This window comes from Sparassis crispa (assembly GCF_003851025.1).
Source record: "Sparassis crispa DNA, contig_000002F, whole genome shotgun sequence".
NCBI classification, from domain to species: domain Eukaryota; kingdom Fungi; phylum Basidiomycota; class Agaricomycetes; order Polyporales; family Sparassidaceae; genus Sparassis; species Sparassis crispa.
Window position 1 is genome coordinate 3,113,229 of NW_020939749.1, and position 27,892 is coordinate 3,141,120.

The 27,892-nt window shown below is 50.8% G+C and overlaps 5 protein-coding genes across 5 annotated transcripts; 3 read left to right on the forward strand and 2 right to left on the reverse strand.

Moving 5' to 3' along the window:
- Nucleotides 1-936: 936 nt before the first annotated feature.
- On the reverse strand, nt 937-10,388 carry SCP_0310530 (Transposon Tf2-9 polyprotein; the record flags this gene model as incomplete). The annotated part of the gene is made up of 5 exons (XM_027756438.1): nt 937-1,335; nt 1,393-1,516; nt 4,477-8,020; nt 8,179-9,529; nt 10,311-10,388. The coding sequence occupies 5 exons, from the start codon at nt 10,386-10,388 to the stop codon at nt 937-939; spliced, it is 5,496 nt and encodes a 1,831-aa protein (XP_027612239.1).
- A 2,997-nt stretch (nt 10,389-13,385) lies between these two features.
- On the forward strand, nt 13,386-14,308 carry SCP_0310540 (40S ribosomal protein S8-B; the record flags this gene model as incomplete). Its single annotated transcript, XM_027756439.1, has 6 exons — nt 13,386-13,389; nt 13,439-13,677; nt 13,736-13,840; nt 13,895-14,006; nt 14,071-14,195; nt 14,255-14,308. 6 exons carry the CDS (start codon nt 13,386-13,388, stop codon nt 14,306-14,308), a joined length of 639 nt encoding a protein of 212 aa, XP_027612240.1.
- Nucleotides 14,309-14,747: 439 nt separating this feature from the next.
- On the forward strand, nt 14,748-18,770 carry SCP_0310550 (predicted protein; the record flags this gene model as incomplete). Its single annotated transcript, XM_027756440.1, has 7 exons — nt 14,748-14,963; nt 15,012-15,073; nt 15,126-15,188; nt 15,256-15,565; nt 15,627-15,741; nt 15,803-16,850; nt 16,904-18,770. 7 exons carry the CDS (start codon nt 14,748-14,750, stop codon nt 18,768-18,770), a joined length of 3,681 nt encoding a protein of 1,226 aa, XP_027612241.1.
- A 248-nt stretch (nt 18,771-19,018) lies between these two features.
- SCP_0310560 (T-complex protein 1 subunit zeta) lies at nt 19,019-21,128 on the reverse strand (the record flags this gene model as incomplete). Its single annotated transcript, XM_027756441.1, has 9 exons — nt 19,019-19,103; nt 19,152-19,270; nt 19,326-19,761; nt 19,829-20,089; nt 20,150-20,342; nt 20,396-20,558; nt 20,615-20,895; nt 20,955-21,006; nt 21,063-21,128. The coding sequence occupies 9 exons, from the start codon at nt 21,126-21,128 to the stop codon at nt 19,019-19,021; spliced, it is 1,656 nt and encodes a 551-aa protein (XP_027612242.1).
- A 552-nt stretch (nt 21,129-21,680) lies between these two features.
- On the forward strand, nt 21,681-27,798 carry SCP_0310570 (hypothetical protein; the record flags this gene model as incomplete). Its single annotated transcript, XM_027756442.1, has 6 exons — nt 21,681-23,062; nt 23,116-24,143; nt 24,197-24,678; nt 24,733-24,944; nt 25,003-26,270; nt 26,324-27,798. The coding sequence occupies 6 exons, from the start codon at nt 21,681-21,683 to the stop codon at nt 27,796-27,798; spliced, it is 5,847 nt and encodes a 1,948-aa protein (XP_027612243.1).
- Between the last annotated feature and the right edge of the window lie 94 nt (nt 27,799-27,892).

Here is a 27,892-nt window from a genome sequence, read left to right on the forward strand (position 1 = left end):
AACAAAAAAGACTTCAAAACAGTTCAGTGCATATTCTGAATAACATGACTAAATCCTTCAAATCAGAGCATCTGCAATGGATTGTTCAAGGACCTACTATGATGGCAAAACACATATACATAACTCACATATCTCCTTCAGTCGGTGCCTACGAGCATTGTAGGCACCAGGAGCTTCCCGCTCCAAGTCACTATAATATGGTATCAGTCCACAGTGACATACTACTAAGGTGACACGCCAGAAAGCCTGCCTACGAGGCGCGCAGTCACATGCGAGCATCACGCAGTGCCACACGCGTCAGAGACCCCAGGTGCATTTCCTTTTTCTAACCTGACCCTGCTGGGCAACGGTACACATCTTAGACACCCTGTCATTTCTAGCGCTCCACCGCTGTGATACTTTATGCCATTCTATTGTATAATAACTGTTGACTGTAATGTTCTACACCACCATTCTGCCGAGAGATCGGATGGTGATCCGAGTGCAAATATCCGATGAGATCACCCTTGACATCTCCAGAAATAGCATTGAGATCAGGCAGCAATAAAAACGTCAAATCCTGTAATTGTCATGGGAGAGCGAGAGCCGCTTGAGCTCAGCGCTGAGATCAACAGGATATCAGTGGTTCAAGCTCTGTGGTATCATAGCCTGCTCTCTAGCAAGGCTCATGCGCAATCTTACCGGGACATATCCCTGTAATCTTCTAGATAGCAATGGTGCTATTTGTCACAACCATCTTAGAGCATCAGAAATGGCAAATTGTCCACGTTGTATTTATTGGTTAAGTGCCGGCATATAGACGTTGTGAGTACGAGAGTGCTAATACATGACAGGCTAATGACAGAGGAGTATTACAGGATATCAAACAAGGCCACGTGCACAGACGACACCCTCTGCAGCCTCCCACACACCTGGGCCCACGCACGCGGTGTTCTCTCACTGGCGCACAACCAACAGCGGCGCACACTCGGTGATGATGCGCAGCACAGGCCCGCCCGCGGTGGTCGCCGTGGCATTGAGCGTGGCCGTATATGCATGTGCAGCAGACGCATTGCACGCGCCTCCGATGACCTGCACGAGGACGAGCTGCAGGTTAGGTGGGCCTGCTGCGACAGCGAGGGAGGAGGGCGGGGAGAGCAGGCAGTGGAGCATGGGGAGGAGGGCAGTTGTGGGCACGGAAGGGCTCACCGCGTGGACAACGGCAAGGTGCGTGAGGGCGAGGCAGGCAAAGCACTCCCAGGTGGTGTGCCACGGCGCGCGTGCAAGCCCGAGGGGCGCGTCGGGGCAGTGTCGTCCGATGGCTGCTTGGTTCCCTTGTACTGGATGTAACAGTGTCTCTGAAGTGTCAAGTGGTCAATGCATGGACTCGTTCAACTACAAATCCAAACGTACAAAGAATGACACCCTGCCGAGCATCTCAATTGATGGCTTATTGACAATGGTGTTATGTGGTGCAACGGAGCCAGCAGATGTATCCGGCAGGCTATTGGGTTGCCCATTGAATGGAAAAGAAAATCTGGACACGTCATGACTCAGCGTTGGTGATGGAGACTGTGCAGGTGAGCTTGGGACATCATATGCAGACATTGGCGGACATCAGAATGTGGTATATTAAAAGAGTGTTGGGACATTGTCGCGAAGGACAGAAGCCAGAATTCAATGATGGAGAAAGGAGAAGGAGATAATGGTGAAGGGTGTCGGAGATGGCAAGACGAGAGAAGATGCCGGAGAACAAACTTTTAAGTCTGTGCATCACGTGTCAGTTTGAACACAGGGAGCAAAATTTAGGGCCCGTTCTTAGCAGCACAGCCATGCAGTCAATGGAGGGCGTACTCAGAGTTCCGGACTCCAAGATGACGAGCAAGCAATAGTAGGAAGGAGCAGGAGGTCGCAGAGGACAGGGAAATATAGCAGGCAGAGGTGACTTTTTGCACACTTTGACATTATCAGAGCTGCTGAGACCTAAGGAGAGGACTCAGTATGATATTACCGGACGATCTCAGCTTGTTGTCAGAGAGGTTTCACAGGAGATCAGATTTTGGATATCACGCCGTAACCACACAGTTATCTACCAGTTATCTACATCTGATATCGCATGATCTTAGTGATGATGATGATGAAAATCTGTGTATTTATACTGCAAGCAGACGATCAAGTGCACCAAGGAACAGTCTCTAACATAGGTAAATACGCGCTGGTAAGGGGTTGTCGAAAAATAGAAGTGTCTTTGCTGCCATGAAAGCAGCGGTGTCTCATGAGTACTGCGTTGTTCGGGTGTGGGGAAGTGATGTCAACGGTGGAAGTCTATGAAGTGAAAAAAGGAAAACGGAGAGATAGAAAAAAGAAACTGAGAAAGCCCTTCACACCGACTGAACCTCTTGCCATCCTCAACGTGTTCCCCGCCTAGCTCGCATTCACCAAACTCTACTCACCCGCATCAAAGCTCCATCCCGTCCTCCCATCGAACCTCCTTCCACGTCAGCGATTCACAGTTGGGACGAAGAGGGTTCGGCATCCCTGTTACGCGGCAGCGAAACACGAGCGTCTAGTCGAGTCGTCACGAGACAAGGTCTTAGTTTAAGACACAAGTCCGTTCAAGTGACACTTCTGGCGATGTCCTCGCACTGAAGGTCGATCAGAGTTCGTTCTTATGACTCGTAGTAGCTGTCTGCTACTGACGGTCGATCTCAGTCAAAGGCAAGTGAAAAGCTGGTTTAATGGTAACCAGGTCGAGATGGGGATCCAGCTCGACAAGGTCGTTTACTTATACAAAAGGTATCCGCAGTACTACGCAGTAATGCAAGATCGTTCATTGGCTAGATAAGGTGAAACGATATCTGGGCAAGGTAACAGCGAGGAAGTAATATGTATGAGAAAGCTGAGTAAGGTCGTGAGAGATAATCAGTACTAATGGGGATAACGAGTCGTGTATCAGAACGAGGTAAAGATGAGGCGTACATGCACGTCTTGCATGCGCGATAAGAAGAAGGTCCGGAGTTGGATCCGGTGTAACCCTAGACTAGGGGTTCTGGACATCTGGGTAAAGAATCGGAGGTTGCGCTCCAATGAGTCACGTGTTGGATCACGTGGTCTGGTAGCGTAAAGGGAACAAGGAAAAAGAAAAAGAAAAGACGCGCCACAAGTGGGGAGCGTTGTAACATCAGCTCCCGTCTAACGTTTCTTGTCCCACAAGAAATATTGTGATCTTCATCGTCGTCGGGGGCAGTCGCGGACATAATGATCTCCTCCACATCTGTAGCATGTCCGCCGGCTGGTTCGTGATCCTTGTTCGGGGATACGTCCATTCCTGTAGGGATGACTGCGACGCGAAGAAGTGGATGCGGTCGAGAAAGATGGTTGGGATAACGGAGATCGTCCACTGGGTACGTGCGAACGAGGAGGGCGAGGTCGAACGGGAATTGGTTCTGGCGACGAGCGAGGAGTGGATGCGGGTATTCCATTAGTGGTGTATCCGAGGATGTGTCCGATGTCTTCGTCCCCATGCTCCCTCCAAATCTCCTGTGCTGTGCGAGTGACCGTACTGCGCATCAACGACCAGACTTGGTCGACTCTGGTTCGGGCTCTACTCGTCCTTTCTTCTGCTGCGATGAGCTCTTGTCTGGCCGTCTGCATCCACTCGACCATTTCTAATGCTCGTTGCATGGAAACCACCGCTTGTCGATCTTGCGGGCGATTTCGTAAGGCGACGAGGATATCTGTGAAGTCGACAGGAACACGGATAGCCGAGACCAGACGTGTGGCAAATTCTTGTTCGTCTGATGCGTGACTGAGTTCGATGGAAGGTGAGGGCGATGAGGTGCGGATAAAGGGTGTCTGTGCTCGAGAGGGTACTCCATTGACAAGCGTAGGCGATGCGGGTATGCTCATAATTGTGGAGGCGACTTCAGCGAGTATATTGTGAACGAGGTCGTCTATAGCGGAAGTGGGCATTGATGATATGTCGTCTTCTCCCCCTTTTATACCTTTCGGTCGTTAAGGGGGTCGCGGTTATCTGTGATGTGAAATAGAATGTCGTGGATCCGGGTAATAATCAAATAGATGAAAATCCATTGGACGATAAAGAGTATTCCCACAGAGATAAGAGCTGCCTGATCAGTTTCAGGCATCGTTCTGATCACCCCAGCCGTCAGCGCGCGGGCTGTCTCGCGTGAAGAGTGTGTGTTCGACAAGTCGTCTGATAAGGATTCGGTGGACGATCCAAAGAAAAGCGAGGGTTGTGCAGTGGAGGACGATTAGGAAGATGATGAGGAAAACCGTCGTGGTAGTCATTCCGGGTTTCTTCTCCTCTACTGGATTCCCCTGGTCCTTTTATATGCATCGAGGATTCGCTTGGCATTCTGTAAATTGTGGGTAGGTTCCCACGAGTTTTCTGCTGAAGAATATCCCTTCCACTTGACTAAGTATCTCAGATGACCTCGGTACGTCTTGTGATTCAGGATGGCTTCGACTTCGTACTCTTCTTCGTTATCAACGACATCAGGTGGTGGGTTCATGTAATTCGGACCATGTATGTCGTTTTCGCGATAAGGAGATAGAAGGGCGGCGTGGAATACGGGATGAACTCGCCAGGTCTTTGGGAGTTTGAGACGATAGTTGGCCGGTCCGATGACTTCGACAATTTCGAATGGCCCCTCACGCTTTGGTGCTATCTTGCGCGAGGCGTAATTGACCTTCAGGTTCCTCGAGTCTAGCCAGACCTTCTGTCCTAGTGTAAACTTCGGCGATCCTTGTCTGACTCGGTCCGCCATCTGTTGTCGGGCTAACTCGTGCATGGCTAGTGCTTCTAGTCTTATCTTCTGCAACATGTCAAGCCTGGATTCAACCGATGGAATGTTCGTGGTCGGAAATACAGAAGGGAGTCCACGTGGTTCGTATCCCATCATGATGCGGAATGGGCTCATCTTCCGTGCCGAGTGTTCCCTTGTGTTATGACAAAACTCGAGGTCTGGCAGGCGGTCGGCCCATGTTTCAGGGTTGTTTCCACAATAGAGTCGAAGATAGATTTCCAGCTCCTGGTTGACTCGCTCTGTTTCTCCGTCCGTCTGAGGGTGATAAGCTGTGCTCATTGATGATCTGATCTGGAGTAGTCGATTTAACTCTTGAAAGACCTTGGATGCATATTGAGGTCCTCTATCCGAGATGATTCGGTCGGGTAATCCAAATCGCGAGTATACTTTGTCATGAAAAATCTTGGCCGTTCCTTCGGCTGTGATCGTTTTGAGGCAGGGCGTAAGAATCACCCCCTTCGTAAGGTCATGGTCTACTACGACCATAATTGAATCAAAACCGTTGGAAACGGGGAGGTCGGTAATAAAATTGGTGGTGCAACAGGAAAATGGTAATGCGTGTGGGTCGGCGGGAATTGGTTTCAAAGGAATACGAGTTGGATGAGTATTCGGTTTCATTTGTTGACAGGCGGCACAGCCTTCAACATAATTGTAGACAAATGTATACATGCCGGGCCACCAGAATTCACGACGTAACAGTTCAAGAGTATTGAACTTTCCAGGGTGACCCATGGCAGGGGAGTCGTGATGTAGTCGAACGAGGTCACGACGAAGAGTTTCGGATGGTGGAACGTAGATCTTTCCCTTGTAGAGGATGACACCATCGCGAACTTCCCAGTCAGAAAGCGATGATTTCATGGGAAATGGCCCTTTGTGCGCAATCGCTTCGAGGGCTTCGTGAACAATGAGGTCTTTTGCTGCATGATTCCTGATTTCGTCGAATAGTGTCGGGGAAATGGATCGCACGAATAGTGCGTTGGGTAAAAGAACGCGATCTTCATTGTCATTTTCACTGTCATCGAGTCCGTTACGACGAGATAGCGCATCAGATTGGATCATCTGAGTGCCAGGGACATGGATGAGGTGAAGATCAAATTGTGATAATTTGAGACTCCATCGTGCTTGTCGGCGGTTTAACTTCTGAGCTGTACGGAAGTACGTGAGGTTCTTGTGATCACTACGAACTTCGACGGGATGGGGAGAGCCTTCAAGATAATGGCGCCATTCAGTGAGGGCTCGAATGATTCCGAGGAGTTCGCGGTCGTAGATTTCGTAGTTCCGTTCAGCTGGATTGAACGTCTGTGAAATGTAGGCACAAGGATGGAGGTCTCCATTGATGTCGGCTTGGCGTAAAACTGCACCCGTAGCAAACTTGGAGGCGTTGGATTCAACAATAAAGGGTTTTGCCTTGTCAGGCAGTAACAGTACTGGTGCGGTACTGAATCGTTGCTTCAACGTGTCGAAAGCTGTCTGACATTCTGTCGTCCATTCAAAAGGTGGGGATCCAGCGGCAGTGCGCGTAAGATTCGTCAATGGTTTGGCAATATCCGAGAAGTTGGCAATAAACTTCCGATAGAAGTTTCCAAACCCTAGGAAAGAGCGAACACCTTTTACCGTGCTTGGTTCAGGCCATTCTGCAATTCCTTTAAGTTTGATAGGGTCCATGCCAATGTAGTTTTCTCGAATGATCATGCCTAGGAATTCGACTTCTTTAACGTCAAAGAAACACTTTTCCGGTTTAAGGAATAAGTCGTTGTCTTCGAGTCGTTGGAGTACGCGTCGGGTTCGAACGTGATGTTCTTCCAAATCGTTTGAGAAGATGAGGATATCATCCATGTAAATGACTATCCATCCCTCATCGATCATGTCCTTGAAGAGTGCGTTCATCATCATTTGGAAAGTCGCCGGGGAGTTGCAGAGTCCAAAGAACATGACCATAGGTTCGAAAAGTCCGCGATTTGTCTTAAATGCGCCCTTCCATTGGTCACCATCTTTGATTCTGACGTTGTTATATCCGGAGCGTAAATCCATTTTTGTAAAGATCGATGCACCTTTGAATTGATCCATAAGGTCAGAGATGAGCAGAAGAGGATAGGCGTTCTTCACCGTCCCTTCATTCAGGTATCGGTAATCCTGACAGGGACGTAGTGCTCCGTCTTTCTTTCCTACGAAGAAAAATGGTGAAGCCATGGGAGATTTCGACGGTCGGATGTATCCTTTTCGCAGATTTTCTTCCAGGAAGTCATCCATCGCTCCTTGTTCTTTGAGCGATAACGGATAGACTTTACAGTCGCGTGGAATAAAATCGGGTTTCAAGTCAATGGCGTGGTCCCAAGGCCTGGTTTCTGGAAAGCGTTCAGCTGCTTTCTTTTCAAAGACGGACTTCAAATCGTGGAGGTAGTTGGGGACCAACTCCTCGACGGTTTTGGGTTTGTCTACAGCTGATGCTTCCTTGTGTGCCTGTTGTGCCAATTCTTGTGATTTACCGGATGGTTTGTAAAAGACCGTATTCTGTGCGTTACAGAATAATGGGGATCGAGTACTGTGTGTCATTCTTCCAATGGCGGGGCCTCTTCGTATGGTGAAGACTGCGGTTTCAGTCTCTTCATTCGTCAAAGGTGACTCCTTCCTGATGGGTTCAAATATCCCAATGACTGGCTCTCCTGCGATATAGGATATAACTAGATCGTCGTCATCGAGCTGATCCATAGGGGTTTCTGATGGTGGGTCATCTGGTTCAGTATCATTCCGCACTGCGGGTAACTCGCCACGCTCAGTGTTATCGGCCATGATTTCTCTAATAGACTCCGAATGTCTAAACGAGGTAGGGGAAGTTTCGGTGGTGATTAACTCTGGGAGTCCATCTTCCTTGAAAATCGAAACTTCTTTATCTGGTGCATCTTCGACGGTGGGTTTCGGTGGCCATTTGGCGTCTTTACCAAACCAAAAGTCACCGGTTTCCCAGTTGATCATCGGATTGAGGCGTTTAAGCCACGGCATGCCGAGAAGTATGTTTTCTTTGCCAATGCCGGTCAAGAGGAAGCGAGTAAGCGTCTTCCTTCCTCCGATTTTCATCATCTTCCAGGTACAATGAGTAATGGTGCCCATTTGATTTGGTGTGCCATCTGCATTCATGACTGTAATCGGTTTTGGTAATTCCCATCTGATGAAATCGTTTTCTTCCGCAAAACGAATGTTCATGAACGTTTCGGCTGCACCGGAATCGATCAAGGCTTCTGTTGTAACGTCTTCCTTCTCTCCCAACGAAATATTCACAGTGATTGAATTTCCGCTAGTGTTACAAATAACGAGGGGAGATACGGTAAGATGCAACGGTCCATGCATTACTAGTGGCCGTCGTCTCAAAAACCCAATTGGGTTCGTTCTTCGTCAGTCATGTCGTTGAAGACGTTTCGCACATAGGCGATCTGTTCCTCTCTGGTTTCTTCCTTCGACGTCTCCTTCTTCTGTGCGAGGTCTTCTCGCATCTTCTTGATCCATGTGATCGTGTCTGTGTCTAACCCGGGCTGTATCGTTCTAGCACGGGTGAAACTTCCAGACTGGGGGTGAAATTGTCTGTCGTTGGCTATATGGCCCTTCTTTCCGCATAGGAAACATAATCCTTCTTTCATTCTCTTCTGTCGCTCGTCTGGGGATAAGCGCGAGATATTGACACGATCAACATCCATCGCATTTGGATCCTTTGCAGAAGCCGAGTAGTAGGGACGATGGACAGATCGGCCCTTTCTTCGTGTCGTCGTAGTGGCTCCTCGCTTGAAGATCTGAGCAGATCTCCATTGGTTATCAAACCGCGAGGCGTATTTGTACCACTTGTCAAGTGTCTTGGGCATGCTTTCCATCCCATATATCCTTTGTCGGAGTGGGTCGTTAAGTCCCCACTTGAAATACTCGATATTTCCGGCATCTTCTAGTTTCGCCTTGGATTCAAGCGATCGGAATTCGGCAATGTAGTCGTCCGCAGTACGAGTTCCTTGCTTGATGTTACGCAGCAAGGTACGAGCGGTTTCTTCAATATTTTCATCGCCAAATGCTTTGTTCACACTTGCAATGAAGTCTCTCCAACTCCCATAAGAAAGGAAGTCATCATTGGTGAGTTCCGTTTCTATGAAGCTCTGTGCCCATGATCCTGCTGTTCCTCCTTGCATGTGCAATAGCACGAATGCGATCTTCTGATTGTCCTCCTGGTAGACATGGCTATTTCCGGCCATGTAGTTCTTGCATTGGTTTATAAATTCCCTAAGCTTTGAACGGTCTGAACCGTTGAAGATCTCGGGTTTTCTAAAACCAAGTTCCTTCTGGCTAGCATGGTGACGTCCTTCATCCATGGTAACTGTAGCCATCGGTGGTATGTAATCGGGTACGATTGGTGCAAGAGTCGGTTGGGGTACAGGATTCTGGGCAGGGGGGTTCCAAGGGGCGTCTGGTCTTTCTCCTGGATAGGAGGTCGTTATATCGCTGTCTGCGATGTGCTGGAGCACTATTCCACCAAGATTATGGGGAAGTGTCCTTTCAAATTCCTCTGGGGAGTAGTCGAAGTTGTGATTGTCTGGCCTGATGAATACAGGCCTTCCTCCTACGAAATGTGCGTTTCGTTCTGTGCTCCACTCCGCTTGGGATGGGAGGTGCTCGCGGTACTGCTCTGGAAGAGCGGTCGGGTTGATGTAGTTAAAATCCAGCGTGGATAAATTCTTCTGTGTGGCCTATGTCTACACGTAGACTGCACACCGTCCTTAACTAAGTGGGTTCGTTCGTCGTCGGCTAACAAGCCCGTAGAGTGTCTTCTGTCTTCAAACTGATACACCTATTTGCTGATTGCTCGAGTGATTACCTCAGCCTCCTCGGCCTATTGGTCTCTCGGACAGACCCCTCTCCGAAGATGAGTGATCAGTCTATCCCTTCAGCTACCTCGATTACAGAGTAATCTCAAACGGTGCTTTAGCAATCGAATCGGGTGTATCGTTCAGTCTTCAAGGTTCGGTCCGGTCAGTAGTTCGTTGTTAGACTCTAGGAAGTCACAGAGAGTAATAAGATCTCGACCTAATGTTACGCGGCAGCGAAACACGAGCGTCTAGTCGAGTCGTCACGAGACAAGGTCTTAGTTTAAGACACAAGTCCGTTCAAGTGACACTTCTGGCGATGTCCTCGCACTGAAGGTCGATCAGAGTTCGTTCTTATGACTCGTAGTAGCTGTCTGCTACTGACGGTCGATCTCAGTCAAAGGCAAGTGAAAAGCTGGTTTAATGGTAACCAGGTCGAGATGGGGATCCAGCTCGACAAGGTCGTTTACTTATACAAAAGGTATCCGCAGTACTACGCAGTAATGCAAGATCGTTCATTGGCTAGATAAGGTGAAACGATATCTGGGCAAGGTAACAGCGAGGAAGTAATATGTATGAGAAAGCTGAGTAAGGTCGTGAGAGATAATCAGTACTAATGGGGATAACGAGTCGTGTATCAGAACGAGGTAAAGATGAGGCGTACATGCACGTCTTGCATGCGCGATAAGAAGAAGGTCCGGAGTTGGATCCGGTGTAACCCTAGACTAGGGGTTCTGGACATCTGGGTAAAGAATCGGAGGTTGCGCTCCAATGAGTCACGTGTTGGATCACGTGGTCTGGTAGCGTAAAGGGAACAAGGAAAAAGAAAAAGAAAAGACGCGCCACAAGTGGGGAGCGTTGTAACAATCCCTGCTTATTACCCCTCCCCATCGGCGTACTACGCCATGTCGACTAAGGCCACAAACGCATTCCTGCTATGGCGGGGCACAACTCCCGTAGGTTCATGCAGCCGTCTTTCGGCAAATGCTCCCGTGTGTGAATCATGTGAGGCGGAAAAGTGGTGGTGGGATACCTAAAATGAAGACCTCAATTGAGGCAGAGAGATGGATGGCAAGTGCTGGATAGTGGATGCATGTCGAGGATGGACAGAGTAGAAGGTTTGAGGATCCAGGCTGGTGGATGCATCGCGACGAAGTCGGATGTACCCTGTCGAGTGAACATGCGGGGGAACGACTGCCGCAATGGCGAATCGGACGATGTCGAGTTGGCTGTCTGTCTGTTGGTGGCATCTACAGTCCTCCCATAGGTGAGAATCTGTGTTGACTGGGAGCATCAGACGATGCTCCCTCTCTTTGCTCGGCGAAGAGCATGGGAAAATCCGCACCAGGTGGTGATATGAGTCCAAGGAGCCCCCCGCATGATCTTAGTGACTGAGAGTCAGGCTGAGATCTAGCTCAGTTGGCGGTGTACGTACCCTGATTAATAATATATTGCCTTCCGAGCCTCATTTCATACGAATTGCACCGGAAAATGGTATGTCAAGATAGAGCTATCGTGCAGCCAAGAATACTTTCACACCGTGTCCTACAGGTCCTACAGGATCCTACAGAGCCTCGGAGACTATGCGACTACAGTCCTAGCCGATACTAGCCGATACTCCTGTAGGAACAGCTCATCTACAGACCTCTACATAATTTGGGACATTGCTACAGGCCTCTCAGGCCTACGCGAGCTACATAGCACTATATAGGTATTGTTCTTTTTCCAGATGGAGGTTGGTACTGATGCGAAGGCGAGACTGACGCATATTAAAAATGTCCGTCCCAAATTGTGAATCATATCCGTCCGCAGTGACAGTCACTTTAGTCTCTCAAAGGCAGACTGACACTCTGCTTCAACCTTCGTTCCTCAGGATATCCGTGTCTGGCGTCTGCTATCATTAAGGTGGTCCTTATTGGTAGGTTGGGTATTTTCATCTCTGCAAATCACGTGCACACGCGACGCGTCAAAATGCATTCTCATCTACCCATGCCAGTCTCGTGTTTCTGCCGCATCCTCATAGCTCTCTGGTGCACAGGACATTCTCCTGTTATGTACTGTCTGTAGACTGAATGTATTTTCAGAAAATCCATGCCTCAGAGCCCTCAGAACAGCTAAATCCACTAATACTGTATTTTAGGTGGGGGATATCAATATGCCGCACAGTTTACAACCATGGTAGTGGTAGCCAGAGTGACTCCCAATTAGTCTTCCGGATTTCTTCAACAGTCTCATGCTAGAAGGAGGAACAAAATTATTGGGATGTGACAGTGTCCAAGTTCAAGCCAGAACTTTCACAACCAATCCTCAGTAGTTGCTTCTTTTGTTACCCTTTGGATGTGCTTCTTTTGCTTGTCTCCTGCAGCTTAAAAGGCATGCCATTTGACTGAGATATCTCGAATGTAACAATGACCGCTTCCCTGGAGTATGTAGTATCTGCGCACCGTGAGCTTGCGGCGAGCGCTTGTTCTCTTATTTCCAGCTCCGACTCATTCTCTTGCAGGCGAGTTGATCGGTCACGCAATTCTTTCCCTGAAGGTCCAAGCTCCGAACGAAATTGGGGACCTACCGATAAGCCCCCCGCGTTAAAAACTAGACTAAGTCACTTGCGCAACAGGAGGAAATATGACTGCTCCGTTGTTGGACACTTATTTAAGACATGCAGTTCAGTCTCCTCAATGCAGATGTATTGCGTCCGTATGCTCGTATATTCCATACAATGATGTACCTCTATGCTCTTCCGCGCAGTCTTGACAGACTTGCGATCTGCTAAATCTAGTTTCAGGAATAGAGCTTCTCTTTCAGTCTCTTGACCCATACTTATAGAATATTGGCAAGGTTTGAGCTGTACATTCAGACCTCACCTCGATGATTTCTTTCCTGACACCGACATTGCCTCATGTAACAATCATGACCTCACCATAAAGGTCCGGTATCTGGGCTCCATTTCGCTTCAGGAGGGAGCATGTTGGGGCAAGCTCCAGACAGATTGAAGTTACAAGACTCGCCGTTCTGCAAAGGAATCAGGGGGTGATGAATTAGGATATTGAGGGCATCGTAGACTTCCAATACACGTTTGTACAAATGGACATGCACTTGCAAGTTTAAACCAGCCCAGCAGCTCGACCAACTGTACGCGATGGCTCACGATCGAGGTACGCTGTGCGGCATCTGGGGTAGACGACCGTATGCCTGTAATATTGCAATACACACGGGTACGGACTGTGCTATATCCCGTGCCAGAGACGAGACAAGACGGCCAACAGACACTAACAGCAGCAAGATCTCACCAGACAATAAGACGGTGTGTACAGCCAACTACTTCAGCAGCATCTCCTCAGACAAGCTCCCTTGGAACTAATTACTCTACGGAAGATCGAGCCCCAGAAATCCACCAAGCACCCGATTCCAAGACTAGAAAGCCTGCACATACAGCATTGTTAGTCGCTGCAGCACCATCCACGAGCTCGAAACGACGACAGAGTGCCAAGTCCAAACTCCAGCCAGAACTTTCACTGTTCGCCAAAGAATGCCACTGAGAACCACGAACAGGAGGGCGTGTTAACACAATATTTGTGCATATTTAGTAGAACACAAATGGAACTATCATTGAAAGTCCGATTATCTCCGATTCCCTCTCGGATAATAGCTGAGTGTGAACCTTATGTCATAAACTGTAAGTGCTTGTCCACGGATTGTGGAGGGCAGAGTCACTTCCACCACCCTCAAGACATCCGACATGGGTCAGTTGTGTTCAGAGATAACTACGCTCCCGCTGATTGTTTCGCGCAGGTATCTCCCGCAGTTCCCGGCACAAGCGATCGGCCTCGGGGGCCCAGCGTCCCCACTACCGCAAAAAGAGAAAATTCGAGCTCGGCCGCCAACCCGCAAGCACGAAGCTGGGACCCAAGCGGATTCACACTGTCCGCGTTCGCGGGGGGAACTTGAAGTACCGGGCACTGCGCCTTGACTCCGGTAACTTCGCGTGGGCGAGCGAGCACGTCACCCGGAAGACCAGGCTTATTGTTGTGGTGAGTAGTAACCCGCGTCTCCGCTCGAGAACTTCGTATATTTACCATAATACCCCAGGCTTACAATGCGTCGAACAATGAGTTGGTCCGGACAAACACGCTTGTCAAGAGTGCTATCATTCAGGTTGATGCCACTCCATTCCGTCAGTGGTATGAGGCCCACGTATGCTTTATTTTTCTCGCTTTGGATTGCATCCAACATGTTATTGTTGTGCAGTACGCGCAGCCCGTAACGAAGAGGGGGACAAAGAAGGATACGGCTGAGGCTACTCAAGAGGAGAAAAAGTTGTCGCACCACGTTGAGCGTAAGTTCGAAGAGAGGAAGAAGGGTAAGTGTCCTTTCTTTCTGGTCATGTAGGATTTGCTGACCCTGAAACAATTGACCGTTTTCAGACGCGAAGATCGACCCTATGCTTGACAGCCAGTTCGCTGCTGGCCGCCTATACGCATGTATCAGCAGCCGACCAGGTCAGTCCGGTCGTGCGGACGGATATATCCTCGAGGGTAAGGAGTTGGAGGTGAGTTGCTACAAATAGCCAGCTCTGCCCACGTAGCGTTTCTGACGCGTCACATGCAGTTCTACCTCAGGAAGATTAGGACCGGCAAGCAGAAGCATGCTCACGCAGCGTAATTCGGTTGAGCGAGGTACTTCTATTCCCTTCCCCTACCCGTCAGGTGGAGTGTGAGAGTGGACGTAAGAGCGCAGATGCGACAATGCTCGGCGAACCAAACTTATGACCATTATAACTCTTCTCTACCTGTTGTATGACGACTATGTGTCCATGCTCATTCCAATGCATCTTTTGTCCGCGATACTCTGCTTGGTCCGAATGTTGACCAATCGTTACTGGAAAGGTGACACGAAAATTTAGACCGGAGACAAGAGCGTGATGTCACGTTCAGGCCACAACTGCTAAGCGCACGCTACAGCCACACGGTGCGCTCCTTGTGGGCAAAGCACCGCTTGCTCTTAAACTCCTTTCTCGTTCCCTGCCCCTCTTCATTTCACTCTCACCTGCTTTCATTCTGTACATTTTCAAAACCCTCACCCTTTTCGAGTTTTCTATTCAATGCCACATGCGACAGCGAGGGCGCAGCTGAACGAGGCATGGCGACCGACCAAGATTATGAACATGCGCGATCTTTCGCGTGACGACGACTTCCTAAGTCATCTACTCGTCGAAAAGTTGGGTACTGGTGCTGTTCCCCTCGTCGTGCACAAAATGGACCCGTCGCGAAGGCTACCAAAGACTGACTCGGACCAGCTCCTACAGATAGTGCGACGTGTGGGTGCCTATCTTTATTTCAATTTCTCTCAACTCACCGTGTCTTAGTTGGTGGCGTCCAAATTGCCTTCGAAGACCGCAGTTCGTCAAGCAGTGGACAGCTTGTTGTCGTACGCGTTCCTGTATCTTCTCTTGTCACTAGCTGACAATTGTTCGCCACAGACTGTCTGCGGTTCGCTACTACCTGCGATTGTACAGCCAGAAGCAGGTGAACGCGTTCGCCACGTACGTCTCTCATCACCTTTCTCGCTTCGTAGTGAGACGCGTCGCTGACCTCGTTGCGTCATTGCAGTCATGCGTCGCGCTACTTCGAGCTGTACATGCCAACAGGGTCTATTGAGATCGCGCATACGTCGCGGTATTCACACCGGACGGGGAAGTCAGAGCTGTGCATACTGGCTACGCGGTCCCTAGCGCCTGGCGCAGTTATTAGCGAGCTGAAGGGCTCGATGGCGGACCTGACGGAAGACGAGGACAAGGAGCTCAAACGAACGGACGAGCGGCACGCGGATGGGGCGGGGATTCGACGGGACTTCAGCGTGATCCATTCGAAACAGTTGAAGAAGAACCACCTGTTCCTAGGCCCGGCGCGGTTCGTGAATGTGAGTGTTGCGATGCACCGGTGTTGATCTGGCTGTGACAGGGGTGATTTCTGTATCACAGCACGATTGCGACCACAACGCTGAGTTGTTTCGTGAGGGGCGGTACATCACCTTTAGGGTGCTCAAGCCGATCGCGGTGGGAGAAGAGGTTACTGCGCATTATGGAGATGGTTACTGTGAGCAATCTCTTCCTTGTGTAAGATATCATTTTCGACTTGACGCTCATCTCCGCCATAGTCGGACGTAAGAACCGCCACTGCTTGTGCGAAACCTGCGAACGGAATGGACGCGGCGGTTATGGGCCTGATGCATCAGATGACGACGCGTCCGATTCTGGTTCCTCTCCCGCAGGTGCGAACTCCGACCAGGGTGCATTCCAGCAGTCGTCATCAAGCGATTCGGACGATTCAGAAGACGAGGAGGACGTGAACGTGAACGAGCGCCGCACGCGGCGAGGCGTTTACGCCGTCGTCAATTCTGTGGCGGTGGGCGGTGGGCAGATGGAGCTCGATGCCGAGATAGAGCCGGATACCGCTTCAGACTTGACTTCGCTGCCACCTTCCCGCTCGTCAGTTCCACTTGCCCAGGTCGCCGGTCCTTCGAAGGGCAAAGGGTTGATGACGCCAGATCCCGAGCCAGCGCTCCGTGGATGGCGCCACGACACAGCATCGGTAGCATCGACGCCGCGCAAGCTAACGCCTAGTACAGCGTCAACGCCGTTCAAGTCTGTCATCTCGACACGTGGTCAAAAAGCCAGGGAAGCCGCTACTTCTGCGCAGCTGGAAGGAAGCCCTGGCAAGGGTGCGAAGTCTCGGCTTGGAGCCAACAGGCAGCTGGTGACGCCGCCGTTGACAACAGATGACAGTTCAGCTTCCACTGCACCAAGTGTGCGCTCGTCTTCGCGCATCCGGACCCGTGGTGCACTTTCAGTAGGGACAGGTTCTTCTCGTCTGACGACACCCTTGAAGGACAGGAATGATACCTCTGCCAGGGCTTCCGCTGCCGATGTCTCGGATTTGAAGCAGAAAAAAAGGGAAGAACCGGAAATGCGCACATTGCGTCCAAGAGTATCTGTTCCAACGGTGCCCGATCAACAGAAACCGTTAGTGAAAGTGCCGGGTGAGGGGCCCAGAGGTGTTGATGGAAAGCCCCTCCCAACGTGCATTACCTGCAAAAACGTACTTCCTGTGATTTCGGTCGATTCTCAGGTCATTTGGGGTCTCGCACTCGGTCGAACGGGCAAGAGGGGAAGACCACGAAAGCATGTGCATGTGGAATGCCCTAGGTCAGTGTCGTAAATTCTGAATCAAGTCATCTTGTTGATGGTACTATTCGCAGGTGCATGCGCCATTTTGCAATCTATGCTATGAAGTGGCCGGATCGTGTTGCAAGCGACGGTGGTGCGGGTTTCGTCCCGACCCCGCGCGAGGACAGTGTTCCTTTGGGGGCGTCCTGGACGCGAAAGATAACCAAAACATCCCTCGCGGCGCTCGATCACAAACTCGCCGCTGCTGCCTCGAGTACAACGTTACCCAAACGCCCATATAAGCGTCGCCGTGTCGTTGAGGATGTCGGCGATGAACGGCCTGTGAAGAAGAAGAAAACAAGCACAGGCCGTCCCCGCGGTCGTCCTCCAAAGAATAAAGTGGGTATGTCAATCAAAGCGAAGGAATTATTGAACGTTGGTGTGCCTAAGGGACGCCGGAGCGGTCGCGCACGCGTACCTAGTCTAAAGCTGCGCGAGAGCGAGACTCCAAAGCTGGCCATGCCATTTTCACTGCTTCCAAAGCCTTCGTCGACGTCGTCGCTTTCTGCTACAGAAAGCGATGACCCCATTGACGTGATTGGGGACGGTCCAGAAGAACCGACTGTGGAGGGCAATTCGAACTCTGACGACAGTCCGCAGTCTGAGGACAGCCCTAAACTTCTAACCCCGAAATCCCTGGCTGTTGCCTCACAGCCAAGGGAGAAGAATGGAAGGTTTGGCAAGAAAGCGGATACGAACGGCCGCTACATGCGCAAGAACTTCCAATTTACCGTAGGCGGTCGTCGCTTCTCTCGGGCCCACAAAGCCTTGAACAGGGCCAAATATCGATCGCGAATCCTAAGGAGGCCGGAGACGAGCGAGAGTGAGGATGACCGACCCCTCATAGAGGACCTCATGTCCCACAAGCGGTATGAAATTGAAGAAGAGAAAGAAGAAGACGAACGACCGAGCAAGAGGCTTCGACTCGAAGAGGAGAGCTTGTCGCCAGATGAAGACGAGGAAGACGACGGAAATCCTTTCCTCCTCCCATCCGATTCGGAATTACCTCAGCGTAGTCATGCCGGGCTCGCTCTTTTTCGTGCCCCCAATCCCATGACATTTGCCCGTCGCAAGTGGGCCCCAATGCTTACGGGTGACTCTGCAGCAATTGCCGACAGCACAGATGGTACACAAGTGTCCACGGACGAGGACGTGGATTTACCTATAACTCCAGAAGATGACGTGGACCCGGCTCTCACCATCTCGGAACCCCTGGATCTGGACGAGATTGAGGGAAGGCTGGAGACTGTGGACGATGACGACGGAGATTCCGTATCTTCTCGTCCCCTTCTGTCTGCTACGTATGTTCCCAAGCTCACGTTCCGGCCTTCTCCTATCAATCTTGCCAAACGTCGCTGGGCACCAGTTCCCTCGAGGTTACATGAGCGGGCGGATGCAGACGTCCAGAAACCCTCAATACCGCTCATGCAAGATACTCAGTCTGATATTGATTACTCCGACAGTGACACTCATCCTGCCGAACCCACTGGAGAACTGCTCTCTGACGAGGAGTATGCATCGGAAACAGATGAATACACGTCATATTCCCAATGGATGCACTCTCACAGCCTGTTTCTCTCTCATCGCCCAGGATCGTCCTCGTCATACTCGTCATATGGCACGGCGGACTCAACTGAAGACTCAGAGCGGATCGTCGAACAAATTGTCAGCGAGCCTCTCACAACAGAGTCAAGGTCACTACTATCACATTCTTCGTCTGTATCCTCCCCTCCCAATCAAGACAAATCCCCAGGAATGGCATGGAAGAAGACTGTGCTGCTACCTGTGGACATTCCCTATCTCAGCAATCCGGCTGCGTCGTTTTCGGCGAACTTGCGCAGTTCTCCAGCTAAATTGACTCTTGCCGGTTGGGACACTTCGTCAGACACGGACTCCTGACAAGCAGAGGCTCTTCCCTTGACGTTTATGAACTTGCTCACCGTACTCCTTATTTTCCTTATTGTACTACGTATTCCTGTGTTTAGCTTACTGATCTATCGACGTAAATCTCTTGTGTGTAGCAGTAAGTACCTCACTTTCGCTCACCGAGGTTCTTGGGAGCAGCTAATTGTTGATATTGTCCACACTCAACTGTGATTCATCGATACCCGTACCGTCATTATCGAAGTGTAGAGTCTGCTATACATTTACTGCTGTCCCTCGGGTTTCAACGAACTACGACCTGCACGGAGGATCTCGTCCGTCGAAAGAAGATTCACCGCAATGACCGAACTGCATAGCATATCAGTGGTGGCACCGAAGGACTAGGAAGCGTCATACCATGAGTGCAGCATTTGCCTCTTCACCCGGTAATTATCCCAAATACCCTCAACAGTAGGATCAAATGGCTCCCCAGACTGTAGGTCAATACCAACAGTATTGCCTTCGGCTTGCTCCTCCTAATAACACAGACAGTGTTCAGCGGCAATACTTAAATGAAGTTATTGTCCAGACCTGTAGTGCAACAACTACGTCCTGCACATCGTATCCCCCATTGGCAGCCAACGTCTTGGGAATAATTAACAGGGCTTCCGCAAATGCCTGGACACCCATTTTGATACGGCCCTTCGCACTTTTCTTCACTGGACCCATCAGGTGCGCTGCGCAGGCAACTTCGAACGCGCCGGCGCCTGGCACAAGCGCCTCGTCCTCTATCGCGTTCTTCACCGCCCTAAGGCCGTCACGTAGCGCATCCTGGGTCTGCTGGATTGTGTGAGGGTTCGGACCCTTGATGAGGAGAGTGACACTCTTTGGATCCTTGACGTCCTCTACGAACGTGTACTTCTCCTCCCCGAGTGTATGCTCATAGACAAGACCTGCCCAACCAAGGACGTCTGGCGTGAGATCCTCCACAGAGTTCTGGGCGACACCACCGCAAACGAGCTGCAGTCTAAAGACCATAAGTGACACATGAGTTCCGCCTCACATGATATCTCTACTTTATTTAAAGCACATACCGCTCCATGTTTCGCCGTTTCGCCCGTCGGAGAGCAAGAATACCATTCCTGGCAAGGATATCCAGACTCATAGGATCGATACCTTTTTGATTGATGATGACAAAGTTCTTCGGCTTCTCTTTCGCGTCTACTGCTTTGTCACATACGAGGTTTTTGAGCTCGACGATCTTCCTGCATTTCATGTCAGTGAACCGTCTCTCCGATTCCACCAGCTTCTCTCGTTGTTCTGCAGACGAGTAGTAGAATCCTGAGTTGACTTCGCTGCGAGACATTATCAGACATCCCCCGTTGAGTCAAGGCCAGGAAACATGTATCACTGACGTTTTCTCATATTCCAAGCTTACGTTCAGGGTTAGTATGAAAGCATTTTCGACGCGCTTCGGCATGTCTGGGTGCCTTGCGCCATGATCCAAAACCAGTCCGCGAACGAGCTGCGTCTCAGAGGCGGTCCGATGTTGCATCTTCATGATCTCAACCATGTGCAGGTCAATCGGCTCTCGGAATTCTCCAGACCCTGTGCCCAGCCATAAGTACATGTCTTAAGGAAACATATGGAGTAATACTGACCTTCTGATGGTGGTGGCGGTCTAATCGTCAACACAGCATCTACGACCTCAGCGGCAAGTTGCTTCGCTAGAGATAAATGGACTTTCGTCGCAAGGGAAGTATAGGCCACATTTATCAGAGTCGCACGATCCAACTTCATCGGTTGCTTGAACTTCTCCAGAAACTAAGAGACTAAACGGTTATATTGCAGAACTGGGAAATGGTGAGAGGTATACACACTGCCAGGGACTCCTTCTTCGCCAGATCAAAGCCTTCCGCTATGACAGTGGGATGCACACCCTCGCTGATGTACCGATCCGCTTGCTTCAGTAGTTCACCGACTAGTAATACCACGGATGTCGTCCCGTCGCCAACCTGGTCGTCCTGTGCAACGGCCGTGCGGGCAATCATGGCCGCGGTAGGATTCTGTATCTGCATCTCAGAGAGTAGAACCTTCCCGTCTTTTGTCATTTTGATCTGACCCGAGCCGTCCACCAGCATTTTCAGTGTGCCTCGTGGACCTTGACGCGACAAACGTGAGTTGATACATATTGGCGCACACATACACTTATTTGCACACCTAGATTGCCTTTCACAACGTTCGCAAGTCCCATAGCACCCGTTGTGTTAACCTGCAGACGAAATCTATCAAATTTCTTCCGAGTGGGTCATACTGGCAACTACTCACCTGCAACGCCGCAGCGCGGCGGATGCTTTCGGCTTTGGGATTTATGAGCTCGATACTTGACGACATGAGGAAAGCAAGCAAAGAGACTGGAGACGGTCTATACTGAACTTCACCTGGGTTACATAATGTAATTTTGCCCATTTGTAGATCTTGTTACGTAACAGGACGCGTTCGTGAGTGCGAGCGCGACTAGCGCCTGTGTCCTCACCACCAATATTTCTTCCACTTTCCCCCGTCCAACCCAGAAAGTAATCTCGCTCGTCGCTTGGTTTTTGGACGGCACGAATATCTTCCAAGGTTAGCTGGCTCAACTGCTCCTGGTTCTCTTCCGAATCTGACGGGCAATCGCTCAGCTGCTGAACGACCTTGTCCGATCCGTGCTTGTCTTGAACTTGCGCCGAATTCGATCTTCTGGGACAGAAAAGAAGGGAGATATAGGTGCGACGATGTGAGGTTTTGTAATGTTTGTTTAAATTATGAATCGATGCTGATGAGATATTCACAACCAGCGAACCGCAGAGGTATTTTCTCGTGTATCTCATGAGGTGTACTTTTCCTCTTTCCAGTGAATTCCATCGAGTAGGATAAACTACTCGGAAGTAGGTGTGCAAACGCAAGATGGAGTCTATGCAACCTCTTATTCTAAGTCCACGATGGCGTCCAATATCATCGGCCCATCAATATCTCGCTTACGCGTCGTCCTCAAAACATGCAGTCAAAGCTGAAGAGTCTAACCTACTGAAATCTATCCGTGCCACGTTGGCGGGAAGTCGAGGCGACTCTGATGCTACCGTACATTCCACCTTGTATTCGGCAACCGAAGATGCTCCAGGAGACGAGGAGCTCAGCTGGGATGCCCACACCGTCGTTCTCAGTTCCGGTGGAATAATACGTCAAAGGTTCAATTTTGAAGACGAGGGTGAACCTGTTCAGTGGGCCTGTATTGGCTACTTTGAACAACCAAGTGCAGTCACATCGGCATCTTCCATGCGCCCCGCCCACTACACGTACTGCAATCCCGAGATGTCGACGCCTGTGTCGGACTCCTCGCAAAGAGCGACTTTTGGTCCCTTTGCCCGCGCCCAGCAGGAGCAGAAACGCGAGCATGAGCCTGGGTCTTACGCACGAGCTTTGTTCGTTTTCCTGCGCAGCATTGGCAAGATATTTTTATTCGGTGACATGGATTACACGTTCAATCTGCCATTTATTGTGCGTAGAGCGTGGCCATTACACCCTTACGGAGTGATGATTCAACGGGTTGTAGACGCGGTGGAAGTGGCGGAGGCGAAGACCTCACAGGAATCTCTTCTACCGACTATCTTCACCCTCGTTCATCCCTTCGCCGAGCCACTTGCGGTATGTTCTGCTGAGAAGATTATAGGAGGTTTTCACCAGGTTCCTGCGTCGCTTAAGGATGACGACTCTCACAAGTCCATGAACTTCGTGGACGCGGAGGAGCACATCGTCTGGCTGTCACAACGAGGGTTCGACTTGTCGGATCAAGTCATGGTTACTATTAATGCAACAACAAGCCAGGTCTCGCTTTGGAGATATGCCTTGATCAAACCACAGGATGCTGCCGCTTCTCACGAACGACCACGACCACGCACGAAGGCCAATAAACGAGCTTCTATGACCGGGGGGACTCCCGTTCATCGTAGACACGTCAGCATTGCCATGGGCGAAGCGCCTGCTCATGCAAACGGGCTCTCTGCTCAAGGAATCTATATGTTGTCATTGAGTGCTTTACCTGGAATGCCGCCATCGCTGTCTGCAGCGGCCACTATGGCTGCTCTAGTGAATGGGACGTCATCTGAGCCTCAGCGCCCTGGAAAACGACAGCACTCTATCAGTAAACTCGACTTGAGCGTAACGATGGACCAGATGGTCTCGAATGCCCGTGTGCATGCCGAAGTCCCTCCACAGCCTGTTGATACGGCGAAGATGACTCCTGCATATTGGATGGAGAAGCTATACACCCAAGAGATCTCAGCATCAGAGTGGGTGGTATTTCATGTTGTTGTACGTCAGCTGACGATCAGTCATTTCGTAGTGCAGCGTCTTTGGGAGACATCTCTGCCGCACAATTTGACCAGCGCTGGGATGGCTCTGTCAATCGCTCGCTACTGAGTGTATGTCTACCCAGAACGGACACTTTACTGATATTCTGCGTCACGAAACATGGTGACCACACTCTGACTGCGTCACCTCACACCCGTCTCTCTGCGTGTTCTGTGGCCGCAATTCGGGCCACTCGTGACACCGTCCGCGACTTGTTGGTGTTACGACGGGACGGTGGTCTAGCCGTCCTCACGCATGGTTTGTACGAGGTGCCTCTGCAATTCACACTCCCCGAACGAGATGGAGGTATGGATATGGACATCGACCCACCACCCAATTCCAATTTCAAGCCACAAGTTCCTTCCGATGGTGGCGTCATTGCCATCGAGGATGCTCTCGATTCTTCCATCACCGTCGTATTTTCAAACAGCTCTCGCTTTCGCGTTACAATCAACTTGATGCCGCATGATGCTACGGCTCGTCAATGTCTACTCATGTTGGCAATGATACTTCCCGCAGATACATCATTTGCTCTCCACAGTCGGTTCCTGTCGAAGTGGTCACAACAGAACTTTTCCATTGTTGAGGACGTAGAGTTTGGGGCCTTCACTGCGGCACTCTATGAAGTTTTACAACTGGAGCGACCAGACCCAGTCCCGCGTCCTTCAATAGACCCTAATATTAGTCGCCCCTGGCCAGCTCTTGCTGGCAGTACATCATATTCTCGCTTTGGTGAAGATCCTGCATTACAGAGTTTGCAGCTACCTCCGCCTTCTCTCCGTACAGCTTATGTCTGCAAGCAACCTGATAAGCCAACACACCCTCTTCTCGCCCCTGTTCTGAACGCTTTGCATTATGTTGCCGAGGATATGCGATGTTTGGTATACAAGCATCCTGCATTACTCAAGCTGGTCCCAGTCATCTGTCGGATTGCTATGGTGGTTCGTCCCGAGTGGGCGGATTTCTGGAAGCGCTTATGCCCAGAAGCTATCGATGTATGGCCTTCACCAGCAACCACAGGTGCGGAATTCTACTCTTCTTCTTGTAGGACGTTCTTGACGGTCTTGCCGTAGTCATTGCCCATCTAGACGAGCGACTCCCTCTCTGGCCTCCTGATATGTCGGCAATTCTGTATGGTCGCATTAATAACCCGGAGTGGAGCATTCCTTGGCCAGAAAGTCAAGAATTTGGTGCACAATTTAAGATCAATGCATCATTCGCCTACGGTCGCACGGAGCCTCTCGCGCGCATTCACAAGCTCACGGCCGTGTACATGTGCCTTGCGGATAGCAAAGTCGCTGAGAGCAGGAAACGCGCGGAGAATGCTCTGCGTATGCTGGTGAAGTCACAGATTGGGCTTGATGTCCTACGTTACTTGCCTATTGGGATTGCTGCGCCACTCAGAGAGGCCGCACGGACGTGCCAGCTAGCTCCTTCAGGAGATTGGTCTGTTTCTGCTTACCAGTTGATCGGACGCAACGATCTGGCAGAGGGCTTGAGCTCCTCGCCTGATACGCTTACTAGCTATGGGTATCGTTCAGCAAAGGATCACACCGTGAGTGCTGAGCAGCATGCTGTTGTATATTCTGACATGTTAATCTTCTACCAGATCTTCTCAGCCCCGCGCAAAACGATCCGGGAGCAAATAGAGGAATCGTGCAAGACTGCAGGTGAACTCGGCGTTGTGTCCGGCGTCGAATTGGACCTTAAGGATTTCACGCACATTCGGTTCGGACAAGACAGAAGGTTGGAGGAGGTTGCGCGTATGCTTTGTTCATCTAGCATTCCGACAATCAAGGCCATAGATCACCCAGAACTAAGGTGAGTATCTGTGTATATCTTTCGTTCTATCTAACTATGGTGTCCTTGGGTTTTCCAGTGAACACGATCAAGCCAAGGAAAATCAGCATCAGGTCGTCCGAATGGCCGAAAGAACGCTGGCACTCCCTCTAGGTCGAGCCTTGTTCACTTTCGGCTCTGTTCCAACCGTGACGCGCGAGGCATATGCGATTCCGAAGCTCGAGTTTACTGTTCGACTTCAACCCCACAGTATGCTGATAACTCCAGAGCTTGGGAAGGTCCCGCCCGAATGCCTGAGCTGGGGAGAGTTCCACAATGGCGTTGCAGCCGGCTTGCGGATATCTTCGCAGTCAAATGCTGTCGAGAGCACCTGGATCAAGTTCAACAGACCCTCTGACCTGACACCCGAGCACGCCGGCTTCTTGTTCGCACTTGGATTGACAGGCCACCTCAGAGAAATGTTGACATGGCACACCTTCGGATATCTCACACCGAAACATGACATGACTTCGATTGGCGTCCTTCTTGGTCTTTCTGCTGCGAATGCTGGTAGCAGCAACCCCCATGTCACGAAACTCCTTGCTGTGCACACCCCAGCCTTACTTCCCACTCCAACTGTTGACTTGAATGTGCCGCTCATCACTCAGGCTGCAGGCTTGACGGGCATCGGGCTGCTCTACATGGGGACGAAGAATAGGCGTATGGCAGAAGTGTGTCTGGGCGAGATCAGTCGCAAGGACCTCTATCAGCCTGATCTCAGCAACGAGTACCGGGAGGCCTACACATTGTCGGCTGCCCTTGCTTGTGGAATGGTGATGCTTGGTAAAGGGTCCTCCATCCCAGCCGACCTGAACCTTCTATCACGTTTGCGCGTCCTTATACACGGAGAGGGGCACACAATGGTGGACGGCAAGTCACAGCGGCCGTCCTTTGACATCAATTTAACGTCACCTACTGCTACGATTGCGCTCGGCTTGATGTACTTGAGGACGGAACGGCAAGACGTCGCTGACATCCTCACGATTCCTGATACGCTTCTGGCTTTAGACAGCGTGCAACCAAGCTTCTTGTTACTGCGTACGTTGGGCAGGGCGCTGATAATGTGGGACAGGATTGCCCCCAACCAGGTTTGGTTATCGGCACAGATTCCACCCAACATCGGCATGGCGATGAACGGGCGGTTCCAAGGCAAGCCGGTGGATGACGCGTACGAGTTGGCGTATTACAACATCCTTGCTGGCGGCTGCTTTGCCATAGCGCTCAAGTTTGCGGGTACCGCGCGAGAGGAGGCGTACTTGCTCATCATCCATTACTACGACATGTTCAGCCAGCTGACGTACACCAACAGTAAGTCTGTATTGCGATTTGAGGAGCATCGTGTTAAAGATTCTCTTCTCAAGGTCCTGCTTTTGATCACAGAATCAAGCGTTCAGCTATTCGCGACGGCCTAAATCTGATCTCGATATCGCTCAACATGGTCATGGCCGGAACAGGCGAAATTAACTGTTTGCGCAGGCTGAGATATGCGTATGGCATGTACAACCATCCCATCAGATATGGCACGTACGTTACTACTCACATGTCCTTAGGCCTACTCTTCCTCGGTGGCGGGCGCTTTACCCTGGGCACTTCTGATGCTGCAATTGCATGCATGATTGCAGCTTTCTTCCCCCGATATGCGGCAATCTCTTCCGACAACAAAAGTTATCTCCAAGCCCTGCGTCATCTGTGGGTGCTGGCAGTAGAACCTAGGTGTCTCATAGCGCGGGACGTAGATACAAAGGAGGTGGTGTACCTGCCCGTCAAGATCAAGGTCAAAGAGGGCAAGGATGTTGGGACCACACAGCTGATCTCCCCGACGCTGATTCCTGATCTCGACAAGTTGCTTTCGATCCGAGTAGATACTCCGCGGTACTGGCCCTTCTACTTGGACATCGCGAACTACCCTCGTCACAAGGACTCACTCCTTCGAAGCCAGACGCTCTTTGTCAAACGGCGAACCGCGTTCTTGAGCTATATGGAGGATCCAAAGGGCAGCCGGAGCCTTTTTGTGCGATCCGGGTCGTCCACCGGGGACGCTGCCACTCTCGACTTCCCACAGCTGACAGAACTCAAAACCCATCCAGCTAGTGACCTTCACCAGTTTATATCCTCGTTTTCAAATGATGCACTCTTCCTCGCTTTTGCTGACCGCTTCTGCCGTGACGACGGGGAAACTACGCAGGAGCGCCTACTGCATTCTTACTGTCACGCAAGTCTCCTTGATAGTATCCTGCAGGACAAGGCGCAGACGATCCAGTCGCACCTGACACTCTTCCGCTACCGGACCATGTCGCTGAAGTCACGGTACTTCAGCCTCCGGGCACAAGACCTGCGCTTTGCAACGGACTTCTACAACAAAGTATATGACAGGCGGTTCGGCGGCCGCGCGGAGAACAATCCCCGTCCACCTCTCATCCGCGAGAACACGCTGTCGGGTGCGTCCCATGCGTTGGACCTCCAGCTTGACCACATTCGCGACACAGCGGTGTTCAAGCGGATATTGGGGCATTACGCCCGTGGCGAGGCCATACCCGCCTTCTCAGTTGGCTCTGCAGAGCACGCAGCTGCTGCGTACCTTTCCTGGTACCTGCAGCGCAACAATGTTCCGGTGTCGACGTTCCTGCACATGCTCAAGCGGCTTGCGAATGACGCGCACGTGCAATGTCTGCGGATGCCACCGCCGCAGGGCACGACGGATGCTATGTTACTGGATAAGGGCATCAAGGAGATCCTCCATGCGACTGGCACCCAGATGTCAACTACGATGGGGTCGGGTTGGGCGATACGGTCGCTGGACGAGGTTATTGCAGCTTGGAACTTTGCGTCATCATGACCGATGGTGTCACCAGATTGTCGTATGATTGTACTGCGTGGTACGTAACTTACATGCATATGTATGTACTTGTCTCTGCATTTACCATCTTTAT